Source organism: Colobus angolensis, unplaced genomic scaffold (genome assembly GCF_000951035.1).
Source record: "Colobus angolensis palliatus isolate OR3802 unplaced genomic scaffold, Cang.pa_1.0 Scaffold310, whole genome shotgun sequence".
NCBI classification, from domain to species: Eukaryota; Metazoa; Chordata; class Mammalia; order Primates; family Cercopithecidae; genus Colobus; species Colobus angolensis.
The window spans coordinates 1,906,355-1,923,492 of NW_012116378.1; the positions used below are offsets into that span (position 1 = coordinate 1,906,355).

General features: G+C 39.5%; 1 protein-coding gene across 3 annotated transcripts in view; it reads left to right on the forward strand.

Moving 5' to 3' along the window:
- The window catches only part of ARHGAP6 (Rho GTPase activating protein 6), a 546,871-nt gene that overhangs the window by 495,585 nt on the left and 34,148 nt on the right, over positions 1 to 17,138 (forward strand). For all 3 annotated transcript variants that reach the window (XM_011950883.1, XM_011950884.1, XM_011950885.1), the window contains exons 5-8: positions 2,010 to 2,205; positions 6,594 to 6,649; positions 9,180 to 9,330; positions 10,378 to 10,526. In XM_011950883.1, the coding sequence (XP_011806273.1) occupies positions 2,010 to 2,205; positions 6,594 to 6,649; positions 9,180 to 9,330; positions 10,378 to 10,526 (552 nt within the window). The remainder of the gene's footprint in view (positions 1 to 2,009; positions 2,206 to 6,593; positions 6,650 to 9,179; positions 9,331 to 10,377; positions 10,527 to 17,138) is intronic.

A 17,138-nucleotide genomic window follows, 5' to 3' on the forward strand; every position in this document is an offset into this window, starting at 1 on the left:
TTGTAATCTGTCAGTCTTGCCATAACTTGCCCACTAGACTGTGAGGCTTGAGGGCAAGGCCCAGTGTTTTAGCTATTAATACTTTCTTCATCACCAGTATGAGAACATGTCTGGCCAAATGAATTGGTGGTGGGTCTTCCTAAATAATGAGCTTTTTCCTTATCAATGGAGCATTTCTTTTTCTCAAACAGAACCATAGAATCCTCTATATATCCTCTTTCAAATACTCTAACAATATGATACCAGTTGTTAAGTACTATGTTCTAGGTACTGTGCTATTATTTGAATTGTTCAGGCAAACTGGTTGGTGATTGGCTGAGTCTGTTGATAAGCATCTCTAAAGCTTCCAGGTCACTGGAAGATCTTCTCTCCCTTTTGAAAAACAAATCCGCATTTCATTTTTATCTTTTATTTTTTGACTCAGGGTCTTTCTCTGTTGCCCAGACTGGAGTGCAGTGGCATGATCACTGCTCACTGCAGCTTCAATCTCCTGGGCTCAAGCGATCCTCCTGCCTCAACCTCCCCAGTAGCTGGGACTACAGATGCACACCACCATGCCTAGCTATTATTATTATTTAGTAGAGATGTGGTCTCACTGTGTTGCCCAGACTGGTCTTGAACTTTCGAACTCAAGTGATCCAAAGTGCTGGGTTTACAGGCATGAGCCACCACACCTGACCTTCTCTCCCTTTTTTCACTGTCACGTGGAGACCCAAAATTTTTGCCACCTCCAGCTGTTGAAGACTGCCCTAGTTAAAACTCCAGACACTTTCCACTTAAAACCCACATTTTTCAATCAGCCCCTAACATTCAGGGCTTGTCCAAGGTAGAGAGAGACCCGATCCATTGCTGTTTTTGCAGTATTGACTATGTTTAAAAATGAAGAAATTACAAAATTATGGAATGCTTGAATTTGCGTGATGGAATTGTTCTAATTCTGTCATTGTGTCTCAGACTGTGTATTGTCATACAACAGTAACACTAAAACTCTAAATTTTAGCTTTCTGGGAATGTAGGGCTCAGGCAATTGTTCTCCCAAATGCCCTCTCCTCTGTCCAGGCCTGGCTAGCCAACTGCTTTCTCAGTGCTTCATCAAGTATGGGTGTGGCAAATGCGATTGGTGCCCTGCTCCCTTTCCCTGACCCTTTACCATTCCTAGCATGCCAGCTCACCTTCCATCTGCCAACACCTTATTTCTTTGCTGAGGGCTTTCTCTGATGCCAGAGGCACCCAGCCCATCCAAATGGCAGGCTGTAAGTACTTAGGAGATAATATTATCTCTCTGCCCCCACCAGAGGCTGCCCTTAAGCAGTGATTCCTGAGGCTTGGTGTATAAATACCCCAGCTCTCTCACTTGATAGGGATAGCTCTAAGGTGCATGATCTACAGCTGTCTCCTAGAGCTCCCCAGAAAGATTGAACTCCAGTTGCCCACAATGATAATAGACTTGATAATGCTCCCTTCGTCAGCTGCCTTTCCTTCCTTGTCTCACTTCCCCCCTCCCCTATAGGTGTTTCCCAGGACCACCTCTCTGATAAAGCACTTTGTGCTGTTTCTCAGGAAAACTAAGCTCAGGCTGTTTTATGGAATCATTATATTTTAAAAATCTACTTCCTAGAACCATAGTTGAGTTTTTTATTTACAAAACTTCTCTGACTACCTCATTCATTGAGTATGTAATTTTTTTCTTGTTTCAAGAAATGAAGTGGTTGGGCCAAAATACTTTAATTATATGTTTCCCATCGCTTGTTCTTCCATTTGGAATATTTTGTCTATTGTTGAAATTGTAACTGCCATTATCTTGAGGAAACCTTGTAGAGGTTTTCTAACTTTTTCAAAAGGCATATTTTTTCTTTCAATGTACAAACAGAACAATTAAAGAAATCAAGCAGTATTATTTCAAGTGTGATAAAGAGTCATGAGCAAAAGTATGTATTGGTTAGCATCTGGGGGCAGCTGGTTTTTTTGGCTATCTGTATTTTATGTTCACAGCTCTGTGTCACTTGCAGGGTGCCATGTCAGTGGATTCTATCACGGATCTTGATGACAATCAGTCTCGACTACTAGAAGCTTTACAACTTTCCTTGCCTGCTGAGGCTCAAAGTAAAAAAGAAAAAGCCAGAGATAAGAAACTCAGTCTGAATCCTATTTACAGACAGGTCCCTAGGCTGGTGGACAGCTGCTGTCAGCATCTAGAAAAACATGGTAAGTAGACTTGTCTGTCTAAAGTACTAAGGACTTTCATTTATTCAAGCATCATTCATTGAAGTATCCAATGTCAATTCTGTGTTCATTTGATCAAGCTCTGAACTGAAATTTCCTGTGTGAAAGTGTACAGATGTGAGTGTTTGCTTAAGAGATTGTGGGGCTAAACAAGATTGGAGGAGGGGGTGAATCAACTTGATGATATTCAGACTGCTTTGCTCCCAGTAGTCCTCAGAAGTGACCGTGGAGGCCAAGCAATTTAGGTAAGGATCAGGTCTTTTGGGCTGGGTTTGTCACTAGAACCTCTTTCAAACAGACCAGAGCCACTTTTATTGTTTATACATAAAAGTAGTCTAGGAGGTTACTCCCAAGGGTTCCTTTAAAAAGTAAGAGTTCAGCTTAAGTGATGATTCCCCAGGTTTTTTTTTAATAGAAAATACATCATTTTTGACAACAGGTTTATATATTGCTACTTGCATTTTTGTGGACGCTGTCCACTTAAAATTTCTCCAAGTCACCCTTTGCAATTCAATTCTAGTTACTAAGTTGACTTAAGAATGATATACAGTTCTGGCCGGGCATGGTGGCTCACGCCTGTAATTCCAGCACTTTGGGAGGCCAAGGTGGGCGGATCACGAGGTCAGGAGATCAAGACCATCATGACTAACACAGTGAAACCCCACCTGTACTAAAAATACAAAAAATTAGCCAGGCGTGGTGGCGAGCGCCTGTAGTCCCAGCTACTTGGGAGGCTAAGGCAGGAGAATGGCGTGAAACCAGGAGGTGGAGCTTGCAGTGAGCTGAGATTGGGTCACTGCACTCCAGCCTGGGGGACAGGGCGAGACTCCGTCTCAAAAAAAAAAAAAGAATGATACACAGTTCTTTAAAAATTTTTCTGAAATTTAGACTTCTGGCTTATTAAACTGCCATTTTCATAAACTAAATTTGTTTGCTGTAGTGTTAGCATGTGTTTTATGTACATGGGAAAAATTTAATTACTTTTTTACTGTAAAAATAATATGCTCATTGTAATAAAGTAAATGTGAAAGCAAAGAAAATTCTGAGGCTACCATATAGACATAACTACTATTAACATTCTCATCTGTTTCCTTCTAATAAAAATGGAACTTTATTTAAAATTTGTTAAGGATATATCTCAATTTCTTAATTCATTATAATGGAAATCACAGGATAACATATGGATGACCTAATAAGTTTGTTTATACAAAATTTTAAGTGTAGGTTCTTTTATTTTTTTCCACCTTATCTTTCACATGCCTGTGTATTACCTGTGTACCTTGAACATACGTCTCTTTCTCTACACACACACAAACACACACACACAGTCATGCACCACATAATGACATTTCCCTCAATGATGGACTGCATAGGCAATGGGGATTGCATAAGGTTATAATACTGTATTTTTACTGTACCTTTTCTATGTTTAGATACACAAATACCTAAGATTTTGTTACAGTTGCCTATAGTATTCAGCACGGTCACATGCTATACAGGTTAGTAGTGTAGGAGCACTAGGCTCTACCATATAGCCTAGGTGTATAGTAGGCTATACCATCTAGGATTGTGTATGTACACTCTATGATGTTTGCACAATAATGAAATTGCCTAATTTATTGCTTCTATCACTTTGGGAGCTTGAAAACAGGATAATCACACTATTTAAAATAAAATACAGAATTATATTTCTTCATCTGCAAAATGAACATAAGTACCCACCTCAAAAGTTGTGCAATGATTCAATTAATTAATGTGCATGCAGTACTTAGAATAGTGCCTGGCATATATTATTATATAGAGAGAAGTAGACTCTGAATGAACTGAATGAATCTTCTATGTACAAAATAGAAAACTTTAATAGCAGGTCGCAGTAATTTTAATTTTGGCTGCATGTATTTTTTTATTTTCACATGGTTTCTGAATAATTGAAATTTCTACAGCAGCATGAAATCACATAAGGACATTTTCTATTCTCTTTCTACCAAGAGATACAAAACACAACTAAAAGAAATTGAGATGTTTACTCTGTTTCTGGATGTAAAGAAATAATGTTACAAAGATTTAAGGCTGGGCACTGTGGCTCAAGCCTGTAATCCCAACACTTTGGGAGGCCAAGGCAAGAAGATCACTTGAGCCTGGGAGTTTGAGAGCAGCCAGGGTAATATAATAAGACCCCAATTCTGTATCTAAAAAATGCAATTCTTTCTGATTTAATTATATATTGTACTAGTCATAAATTTTTCAGTGGCAAGAGAAAGGAACCCAGATAAAACTAGATTAAGCAAAGTGTCCTCCCCCAAATAACAACAACAATCTTTATATACTGGGAGACTGATCTAGATTTAGGCACAGCTGGATCCAGGATTCAAATGATGTCATGAGTGTCCTCTGCTGGCTTTACTCTCTGACCAGCTCTCTTCATGTGGCTTCAAATGGCTACTAGCAGCTCCAATATCCCATCACTCTCATAATTGATTGTCCCAAATGAAGAGAAAATGAGCCACCAGTGAAACAATATACACGATGCTCATCAATGGCAATGATTAATGACCAGCATAGAAAAAGGAGAACCATTCAGACATTTCATGCTCCCAAAGGAAGTACACGATACTTTTTGTGAAGTATTCTTGCCCTATAAAATCACACCGCAATCAGAGTAATCTCTGGCTCTAGCTATCTCTTTACAGAAAATAAAGGGGAGAGAAGAACATACAAATGACACCGTGGAGTGTCCAAATCCAAACAATATGAAAATCTACAGTAGGAAATAGCTGAGATTTCTTCACCAAACCAATTATAAGGAAAAGGGAAACAGAGGGAGGAAACACAGATTAAGAGACTAAAAGGCACATCAACTGTATCACAGTGTGTGACCCTTATGTGGATGTTGACTGGAAATTTAATGCTATTAAGGAACTATTGTTGACATTTCTAGTATATTATAGTGAAATTACTTGTGTTTTTAAGAGACTTAATTTTTTAGAACTGAGTTTCTCAACCTCAGCACTGACACTGTATTTTCACATCTAGGACATGATCCTAGTAAAAGCAATCAGAAATGTGAACAAAAACATGTGCACAGAGTTGTTCACAATAGGGTCATTTATAATAGCAAAATAAGCATGTATATTTTGGGGACCTGTGCACCATTCAGAGGGGAATATGGAGTAAATTATGGCCCATTCATACAATAGAATATTTTGCATCTTTTTTATATTTCTATAGATTTTGGGGGAACAGGTGGTATTTGGTTGCACGAGTAAGTTCTTCAGTGGTGGTTTGTGAGATTTTGGTGCACCCACCACCGAAGCAGTATACACTATACCAAACTGGTAGTCTTTTATCCCTTTTAAGTGACATTTACAAGCAATTGTTACTAGCATGAGTGAAAATTCATGTGACATGATAGTGAGGGAAGGCAGTAACATTCTCTCTGTCAATAGATATTATATATATATACACACATATATATGTATGTATATGTATGCAGTGTGATCTCAACTATGTAAAAATACCTACATTCATGTAGAAAAGGCTGGATTTTAAAAAATGAAAGATTAGCTAGGCACGATGACTCACACCTGTAATCTCAGCAATTTGGGATGTCGAGGCAGGTAGATCACTTGAGCCCAGGAGTTGAGCTTGAGCCTGGGCAACAGGGCAAAACCCTGTCTCTCCAAAAAATACAAAAATTAATCAGGCATGGAGGCATGTGCTGGTAGTACCAGCTACTCTGGACGCCAAGGTGGGAGAATCACTGGAGTCCAGGAGGTCAAGGCTGCAGTGAGCCATAATCACACCACTGTATTCCAGCCTGGACAACAAAGTGAGACCCTCTCTCAAAAAAAAAAAAAAAGAAGGAAGGAAGGAAGGGAGGAAAGGAGGAGAAAAAGAAAAGTAAGAGTGATTACTTCTGCATCAGGTATTTCTAAAAGTATATTATTTTTACATTTTTCTACATTCTCCAGATTATCTTTAAGAAGCACACTTTAATTATGATCAAACGAGAAATATCTTTTAGAAATTGGTAAAGAACTAGAATCCCTATAAAATGTGTGTTTAGGTAATAATTCTGAATAATGAAAAAAAGCTCATTTTCTGTGATAAGGAGAAGATCAGAAATATAAAATATCACATGAAAAATATTTGGTCAGAAACATTTAACATAAAATTCTGGTGCGTAAAGGGCTGACCTTTAAGTATCTGGAAAATAGAAAATAGAGATGAAAGAAGTGTTACTGTATGCTGTCAAGTTACTATTGCTCTGCATGTTATGACACTGTGCTGGCATTCTGCTCTCTATTTTGATTTCCTCCAGAGTCTCAAGCCATAAAACAAGACTGTTGATTTTGTTTGCTTGTTTGCAGGCCTCCAGACAGTGGGGATATTCCGAGTTGGAAGCTCAAAAAAGAGAGTGAGACAAGTAAGTGAAAAGTAAAGATTATATTTTGTTTCACATGACTTTCAGTTGAATTACCTTTTGCAAAGTTCAAGTTTATACAAATTCCATTTGATCATCTTTTTTTTTTTTTTTACCCTCCAAGTTATTATAATATAATTGAATTCCAGGAGGTAAAAAGCAACAACTCAGAAATGTTGTTACAGTTAGGATCAAACACTTGAAAGCAAAACGTCTGGATGTATCTGTGCCATGTGCAGCCAAACAAAACTAATTTATAAACATCTTATTGAAAATTGCAAAAGCAGGAAATTCAGAGTGACCAATCAATAAATGATAAAAAATTGCATGTAGCACCCATTTTTACTAAAATGTGATATGAAAAATGCCATTAACATTCCCTTCACATAAGATGCTATGTTTATAGCTTTGCTTTATCAATAATAAATAATTCTTATGAAGTTTCCATAGAATCATTGACCCCCAGTTTGCTTTTCACATAGGGACTGTGCTCCTTTGTTCCCTTCAGCCCTGTGCAACATTCCTGCAACTGAAGTTTGATATTAGACCTTCAACAATAGGTTCCTGTGATGAGGCAGGTATTTGTGTTCATGATGGCTTCATAAAAGGCAAACCATCCTTTGAGAAAAGAGTTCATTTGTTGATGAAGGAAAATTAAAGCATTATTTTCTTCCTGTTGTTTTCAATGGAAGGAAATAAGGAACTCAGCAACTCAAAAATGAATTCAAATGAAAATAAATTTTAGTTGGAAGAAGCTGAAGAAATGATATTTGTTCATATTATTGAAAGTAATTGAAATAAATACCTCATCTATCTTTTTTTGTCAAGCCAAAAAAGGCTTTCAGTGGAAATATGTTTTCTGATTGGTTGGTTGGTTTTTATTCTTAATAGTCACACAAGAAACAACATTAAATGGATCAACATTTAATGTTTCACAACAGAACTTGCAGGAAGGAAGATAGTATGGTAATATTTCATAGGCCTCTCACCTGTGCAGGATTGCAGAATATTTTTACAAATATTATCTCATTGAATCTGCCAACCAGCTGTGACAGTAGCCTCTTTGACCCACTTCTGTCAAGGCTTAGAGAGATTAAGAAACATAAGTCAAGATTACACAATTTAACCAGTCACCATTAACTTCATAGGCCAAGCTCTTTGCATGTTCCATTCTTTCTGCCTGCATGTATGCTGAGAAAAGCAGCATGGTGTGTTTGAACGATCACAAGTTGGAGGAGTGCCAGTGGAAGCCTTCTTTGTTTTGGCTGCCTGACACACGCTGGTGGCATGTTGTCTGGAATCAATGAGTAGTTCAGGACAGTGATGGGTATTCATTCTCATCAGGTGGACAGGTAGCGAGTGCCACAAATTACTCATCAGTTATATCTGGATCCATTAAAGGGGAAACCTTTGCATGGAGTTGTATTTAAGTATTACCCAATAAAAATATAATCAGTGTTTACTTAGAAGTAGATTTCAAGTATGAAATATGCCCTAACTCACTCATCATTTTACTTTATTATATAACCCCTTAGCACCCTGCACTTTTTCCTTAGATCACTAGCCACAATGTTAAGAGTGAATTATTTGTGGGATTACCTGCTTATCACTTTGTTTCTCTAGAGGGATTTTGCCTCTTTATTCACTAGTGTATTCTGTGGGCTTGTAACAGGGTTTGACACAGGAAATGTGTAGTAATCTTTGTTGAATTAATGGATGAAAGATTGAAAACAAATGAACTCTTAGAGAAGTTTGTTGCATAGTGTAGGTTTATGAACTTACGTAATTATTTCTACAGCAGAGAACAATGCATAAGAAAAGTTGAGATGCTACAGATAAAAGTAGGGTGTGGAGTTATTACTCTCTTGCTACTGTGTTTTCTTGCTGCTGTAAGTGATAATAGACCTAATATAATGATTAAGGCAGGAAATCCTTCTGGTAATTGTTAATAAGACTACTTTGACAAATCTAAGACAGCTTTTATTTAGTTATTGTCATCTTTTAAGTCTTAGTCATAAATCTCTTATCAGGGCTCTTAATTTCATTTTTGCAGGAAAAAAAATCTCTTTGCTTTCTTGTTGAGTGACTCAGTAAAATATCAACATTCAAACATGGCAGAATTGGTGACACACAGAAACGCTGTGTAATAGATTAATTCCTCCCTCCCACATTTATAGTTGACCTAAATTGTCTTCCACCTCTTAGGTGTTCCTCCTAATCTGGTTGTCATTACCAAGCCATTCTGCATACATCATTAACAATAAATCCACAGATAGTTTTATTTAGTGCTTATATATATACACATATATACACATATACGCATATATACATATATATATACACACACACATATATATTCCTAACTGGACTGTGTAAACTCGGCAGATCAAGGTGAGGATGTTGTTTGCTTCTCCTTCTTGGGGTCTGTGCAGACTTAACTCCAGATACTACATGTCACAGTACTTCTTTTGCTGGGCACTGCACATTGAGGTATGGTGTTACGTGACTGCCACTCAAACCGTTGTTTTTCCAGTTACGTGAGGAATTTGACCGTGGGATTGATGTCTCTCTGGAGGAGGAGCACAGTGTTCATGATGTGGCAGCCTTGCTCAAAGAGTTCCTGAGGGACATGCCGGACCCCCTTCTCACCAGGGAGCTGTACACAGCTTTCATCAACACTCTCTGTGCGTAATACAGCCATATGTGGGAAAGTGGCCCTGGAATACTAAGATGTCCAACTCATTCATCATAACTTTATGCATATGTTTCCTGATAATTTTTTGTCCTTATTTATCAATCTCTAAAGAGTGAGCTATTTGGGGGAATTTCTCAGATTTACCCTGGGAATAATTAGCAAGAAGAAAGTTGCAATAAAACAAATGGAAATAACCAAGAAGAATTTGAGATGCTTTCAAATGACCCAAGAACAGTAGAAAGTGCTATGAGTTAGTGCTTAGAGTACCAACAAGAGTTCACATTGAGTCTGTGCCTAAAAATGAGTTTGTGTTTCTAATGCGAAGAAGGAGGGAACCATGGGAACCCAGAGTGAGAAAGGAGGAAAGCAACATTCCAGGGGAAGCAAGATGTCATAGCCCAGTGCCAGGGTTTTCAACATAGCTGCTTCTGGGCTGTAGCTACAGATCCTATGAAGAAAAAAAAGGAGGAGGTAGAGGAGAGAGAGGCCAAACCTGGGTCAGCCTCCATACATTTCTTCCTCCAATGCTACAATTCCAATAGGATCACAACAGAGAGAATACATTGTCTTTGCTATATCATGGTTATTGCCAACAAAATATCTGTCTCTTGTGAATTGCTCGACAGAAAAGAGCCTTAAATCCATTATAAACTCAAATTTCAGAATGTTCACCAATTTTCAGCCATTGTTAATAAATATTTACCAAAAATGGAAGACTGAAATCCTTAAACTAGGTGATGAGTAATGCCAGGGAAGGGGGGAGAAGAAAGTAAGGGAAATTGAGTTACCTTTTTTTTTTTAACCTGGATTACAGTTGTTTTTCTAGATATTACACTTCTCCAGGTCTAATTTGGCTTTATGTATTTCATAGAATCTTGCTGGTAAATTGTTAAAGCAATGGGCAAATGAGTGAAGGCATGAAATGGGACTTACCTTGATAATCCCTTTCTTAAGACAATTGAGAGGAGGCCTTTCCTCTGTGCCTGAATGGTATGGGCTCCCCTTTTATTTGAGTACCTCTTTTTGCCTTGCTTAGTATTGGAGCCAGAGGAACAGCTGGGCACCTTGCAGCTCCTCATATACCTTCTACCTCCCTGCAATTGTGACACCCTCCACCGCCTCCTACAGTTCCTCTCCATCGTTGCCAGGCACGCCGATGACAACATCAGCAAAGATGGGCAAGAGGTAAGACGCCTTTGCTGCCACAGACGCTGTGACTCTTCCTCTCCCCTATTTTAAAAGGGCATACCACCAAAATGGCCAAACATTTTTGCCTGGAGGTAATGACATCTCCCCTTCTCCAACCTAGCTGTCTCTGTAGGAAGAGACTAATGCAGGGCCTTCCCTGGAGGGACAGTTCCCAAGAGTGCATGGGCCATGAGTCTCCTTATAAGTTTCGAGTATATTTCCAAATGAGGCTGTTATTTTCCATGATGAGGCTTTATTCAAGACTGGACTTCTGTTTGTAAAGAAGAAAAACAATGAACTACAGAAGTGCTTGCAACCATGTAAAAGTAGAATGATGGGGGTGGGATGAGATTGTTATCCTTGTAATTGATTTACCTGCTGCTATAACTTGGAGCCCAAATATGATGTCACCTCTTTATTCTTCCAGTTTGTCCCTGGAGCTCCCATCTGTACTAAGAGCAAGAAGTCTAGTATCTCCCTTTTGAGGGATCCTTTCCTTTCTTAAACCCTTCCCCCAAAACAGGGACTTGCTCAATGCAAGGGAGGGTCAGTCCTGCTTCCAAACCAGGTGTGGAGGAAACTAGGTCTCATCTGCTGACCATTGCCATTGTGTCTTGATGTCACATGGTATCAACTGCTCAAAGCACGTTGTACATAGTCCCACAGACTCTTTAGAAATGTTCTTGTTGGATCTGATCCCCACTCAGGCCCCAGTGTGCCCCCCTACTAAATCTAAGATCTTGGGTTCTGGTTCTCTTTGGTTACACTCATATATTTCAAGATTTTTTTTGTTTGTTTCACCCTTGGAGAAATGAGATGCTGGCTTCAATTTTAAGTTGCTTACTAATAGCCAACCTATTTAATCTTCACCTTAACAAGAGACACCCCCTTCTCTCTTTGATACCACGCAGTTATACTTCTCCCTGACCTCGGATGCCTCAGGAGATTTGAGACTCTTTAATAAGCTAACATGCACTGTAAATTAACAAGGGGCCAGAGGCATTCCAAACTTACTTAACCACAGGAACTTTTTTGTAAATCCTTGTTAAACAAAGCTCAGCTGCACTGTGGCTTCAGTTCTGTGTTTGTTAAATTTCTTTCCCAAAGAACGTGGTTATAACAAGAACACTTGGACACGGGAAGGGGAACATCACACACCGGGGCCTGTCGTGGGGTGGGGGGAAGGGGGAGGGATAGCATTAGGAGATATACCTAATGTAAATGACGAGTTAATGGGTGCAGTACACCAACATGGCACATGTATACATATGTAACAAACTTGCACGTTGTGCACTTGCACGTTGTGCACATGTACCCTAGAACTTAAAGTATAATAAAAAATAACTAAATAAATAAATAACATGGTTATATATAATTTTTTCACTCTAATCCAGAAAGGCAATTCTGCATTTCTTCTTGTCCCCCTCCCTTATGGGTGTGAGAATGGAACTCTCCTGACTTAGCTATTTATCTCTATAGCAGTTATAATTAGTGAAGCCCCAGATGGCTTCAGGTTTCATAATATGGCACTGACACCTTATTTCAGCATACACAGCTCTTTGATGGGCATACTATAATTCTCATAATTGTTAAGTAGTTTTATTACTCATTTGGATGCCAGCCTTTATCAACTACAGTTATAACAGAAGCTGTAAGCATTATCTGCCTAATTGCTTGGGGAAAGCAGAGCTCTATGTTTAAAGGTACTTCAGTTACTTCTCTGACATTTCTTAAGTACTATGTGAGAAGGAGAAAATTGGGTCTCAGGTAATTAAGAAGGCATTGAAGAAAGCAAAATGTCCAATTGAACTCATTATTGCCCTTTTAGAATCATTTTCAGACATTCTTTCCATTCAAATGCTGAACAAGTCTCCCTTGCCTATGCCAAAAAGAAGAAAATATTATTGGATAGGTGTAAATGAAACAGTATGCTGGAATATTAGCTACAATTTATGTCTCTCCTTCCATGAGCTGGCTTTGTGCTAGGGGATACACACACACACACACACACACACACACACACACACACACACACACACACACACATACAAATCCTCTTAACAGGCAAGAAAGAGATCACTGTCTCCATGTTACAGAAGTGAAAACTTAGGGCCGGGGGGCTAAGTAACTTATATAGCAACCCACAGAGAGCTTCCACTTAAGGTTGTACGAGTGGCATATTAGTGCATTTCACAACTCTAGGGGAGGTGCCGTGGACCCCATAGTCACTGTAGATTTGCAGAGTTATTAGGACCATATCCCAGTGGATGATAGAAAAAGATCTTGAAGAAGGGCGATGTCATTATACTGGTTAATGGGTCTGGTTGGTCCCCTTACTAGCAAAGTCCAAGCTGTGTATAGAACCTGAGCCAGTCTAAGAGAAAAGAAAAAGTCTTACTAGCAAAGTCCAAGCTGTGTATAGAACCTGAGCCAGTCTAACAGAATAGGAATTATAAGAAAAAAAACCTGTGCTGGGGTCTAGGTCAGGGTTTCTCAGCCTCTGCACAATTGATATTTGGAGCTAGGAATTCTTTGTCATGGGGCTGTCCTGTGCATTGTAGGATGTTTAGCAGCATCCCTGGCCTCTGCCCACTAGATGCCTGTAGTAGTACATATCCTCTCCCACCAAGTTGTGACAACCAAAAACATCTCCAAACATTTCCAAGTCTTCCCTGAGGGGGAAGGGTTCAAAATCACCCCTGGTTGAGAGTGGTTGATAGCTCTTTAATTCACTGACCATGTGTTGTTGGAAAAATCTATTAACCTTCCTATACCTGGGTCTCCTCATCTGAACTTGAGGAATGAAAATTCTTCAACCAGACTTGAAGAGTGGTTGAGAGACCTAGTTTACTGTAAGGAATATGAAATTATCCTGGTGATGGTGAAGTTGTAGAAGGAAGTCAGGGTTTATAAGGGTTTCTAGACACTCTTGACCTAAACATTGCATCAAAATGAAAGACTAATACCCAAAGATTAAAGCAGCAGGAGAAATATAAGGAAAACATTGCTTCTGTGAAATCGTTAGCAGTGACAGGAGAGCAGGCAGCTCTCACAGCCATTGTGGACTATAGTAAAGGCTACGGAGCAGTGAAGTACTGAGGGAGACAGTGGGAAATTGGGCCATGTTCATAAGTGCTGAATGCCTCTGTGCAGGGCAGGCGGTTGATTCTTTTAAGCTGTGAATCCTTGGAAGGATTCAACTAATGGGTGATATAATCCACGTTGTAGATTGGCTAGAGACAAGGGGAGAGTGAGTTAGGAGACTTTTATATCAATAGTAATATGGACAACAGTAATTCCTATTAGAAACGTTTCCATGTAAGAACGGCCTTGATGGGGGGGCCAGGCGTGGTGGCTCACACCTGTAATCCCAGCACTCTGGGAGGCCGAGGTGGGTGGATCACGAGGTCAGGAGATCGAGACCATCCTGGCTAACATGGTGAAACCCCGTCTCTACTAAAAAAAAAAAAAAAAAAAAAAAAAAAAAAATTAGCCGGGCGTGGTGGTGGGCACCTCTAGGCCCAGCTACTCAGGAGGCTGAGGCAGGAGAATGGCGTGAACCCGGGAGGCGGAACTTGCAGTGAGCCGAGATCACGCCACTGCATTCTAGCCTGAGCAACAGAGCGAGACTCCATCTCAAAAATAAATAAATAAATATAAAAGAATGGCCTTGGGATTTAAACCATGCATGTCTGAGCATCTACCCTAGGTTCCTTTAAACCAGTGACTATTGCTCAGAGATTTTCTAATGACTGGCCTCAGGATACAATGGCATCTAAGAGGTGGAGGAGGTGAGGACACAAAGTAAATATAGAATTAGGGAATACACTGCAGAGTCATTGCAGACATTCAGAGAAGTGATGAGCATGGGCCAGAAAAGTTAGGAATGGCTTCAAGGAGGAGGTTGAATTTAAGATGCATATCAAAGGGTGCGTAGGGATTGAGTACATGGACCACATAAGCACAGCATTGGGATGGGAGTTAGCCAAACCCCTTCTGTTAGAAGTCATGGGTAGAGGGAGAGGATCAAGAGAAGAGTTATTATTTTTTAGTCGATTTGGCATGAGCAGGTAGAGAATATTGAATGGGCAGACTGGAGTAAAGCTAAATATCAAACTGTAAAATATGGTCAAAAACCAACATTTTTCAACTTCTTCTCTTACCTATTTTTTAGTGTGTATCATCTATTTGTTAGGGTGTTGTTTGGGGGGATCACAACATAGATGAAACCTGAAGCAGATTGTCAAGAAGCTTGAAAGCTCACACAGGTTCTGCCAGAACCTTTCTGCATAACTTGTCTTTATGAAAGAGAGGAAGAGGAAGGAAAACAGAGTTGGGATGGGGGATGGTCTTAGCTTCCTCATCTACAAAATGAACATAATATTTCCTCTTTGATATGTGCTTAAAATTCAATGCATCATTCACTGGTGAGGTCTTAAAGATGTCTAAAAGAAGGGCATGAGAAAAATTGTTGACCAGTCAATCAGTGCTTTTTTGGGAAAAAATAGCAGTATTTTATTGAATTGTGGTGTTTTGCTATCTTGTGTTTGTTTTGTTTTCTTCTATTTTGTTTAGTTTGCTATTTGCTTTGCTCCTTAGGGAAAAGAGAAATTCCCAAGTGTAAGAAACATTGCATTTCTTCAAGAAAGAATATAGCAGGAACAAAATTGAAACCTTCTGAGCAGTGGTTTTTCAGAGTTCAAGAACCCCCTGGCACTGCATGGAAAATGTGGTGTGAATATGCAGTTGTTTGGTGAGAGTCCATAGCTGGCATTGAGTTCTCAAAGGGTCTATGAGGCAAAAAATAAGTTACAAACACCATTGTAGGGCCTTGATTACTGATCTTTGAGGAGGTACATGCCTCTAGGAAATGGTAGGTTGGCTTTGAAACTTAGCAAGACCTGTGTCTCCCCTCACCATCATTCAGCCCTGTTTTAAAGCTCATTTTCTCATTTTCCCATGCCATGGCTGGGTCTGCCAAGCAACAGGAAATGGGAAGAGATGTAGCAATGGGATGAAGAGGGCAGGGCTGCCTAGAGTGGGGCCACCAGCTTCGCTTCTTGCTATACCATCTCCTGGCTCTGAGCTTTGGGCATCACTTCCCTTGGTTATAAAATAGGGACAACAGCAGCAACTGCTTCTTAAGCTTATAGTGAGAAAGAATTTAAATGGCCAGTGGAAAGCCCCTAGCCTGGTACCCGTACATACTAGACTTTTAACAGATATGAGCTATTCATATGAAGTTTAGAAATGACCTAGGATGTTCATTTAGCGAAGATAAACGTTTTCTTGAATTGCTAGCTAATTAGAAAATGAAGTAATGGTCTGGCTCGAGGGTACATTGTATAACCTAGATACAGCCATATAGTATATATATAAATATATGCTGAAACACATGGAGAAAAGGTGGATGTTGCCTGGGAGCAAGTCTCCTTTCCATGTTACAAAACAATAAAACACAATAAACCCCAAAAGTGTTAACAAACTCCAAGCAGCTTGGTCTGCAGCTGGAATCTGTGTGCAGTTTTACAGATGGGTTGTATTCCATTCCCAGAATAGCAACAGGAGAAGGAAAGAGCGGAAACAGAGCTCTAGATTGTTCTTGTATGAAACATTCTTTTAAAAGAAAACAAAATCTTCCATTTGTTAATGTTTTTTAAAAAAATGAGAAAACCCTAATATGACTTTAAAGGGGTAAGGGGAAACACTCCAAATACCTCTGAGTTCTAAAGGGAGGAATCTGAAAATGACACGTATTTGATTTTCACCTTAACCATGAATTTTCAGGAAAAGAAATGAAAAATAAAATGAACACTTGTCAACGAAATACAAAACTTATCAATGAAATAAAACAAAGAAAAATGATTGAACGATCCTACATAAAGGGTACTTTCTTTCAAATTGTGTTTATCACATGAAATAATATGCCTTGGTGGCCAATCATTCATCTGAAAACAGCCTTGCCTTCTAAAAATAATACAACTCGTGTACCATGCTGGGATTGTAGGGCAGGGCAGCCACCAACTCGTGACTCCACAGGATGAGAGTGGGGCTCAGAGGGCTTTGTTTCAGCTGTTCGTCAGGACTCCTGAATTCTATGCTGGGCACCCAGGTGCTTCTCAAAGGCTGTGTAGATCTTCCCAGGCAAAAGATCCCCACCAAGCAGACACAGTTCCCGTACTTATCCTGACTCTCAACTGATATTGGCAAGATAAATAAAAATTTATGCAGACCAGTGGTTCTCAACCAGGAGCAATTTTACCCCACAAGGGACATGTGACCATGTCTAGAGATAATTCTGGTTGTCACAACTGTAGGTTGAGGGTAGGGGTGGCTCCTGGCATCCAGTGGGCTGAGACCAGGGGTGCTGTTCCACATCCTGTGATGCACAGGACAGCCCCCACAGCAAAGAATGATCTGGCCTTACATGTCACTAGTGCCAAGGTAGAGAAACCCTAGCCTAGAGAAACTTACTCAGACTCTCCCATTCACCTGAAAAAAGAGACAAGTAGAAAAAATTCCCAAACCTTTAAAAATGTTCATATTCCTTATTACAACAAGTCAACTTGTAGGAATTTACTCCTAAAAAGTGCTCACCCATGCTCACAA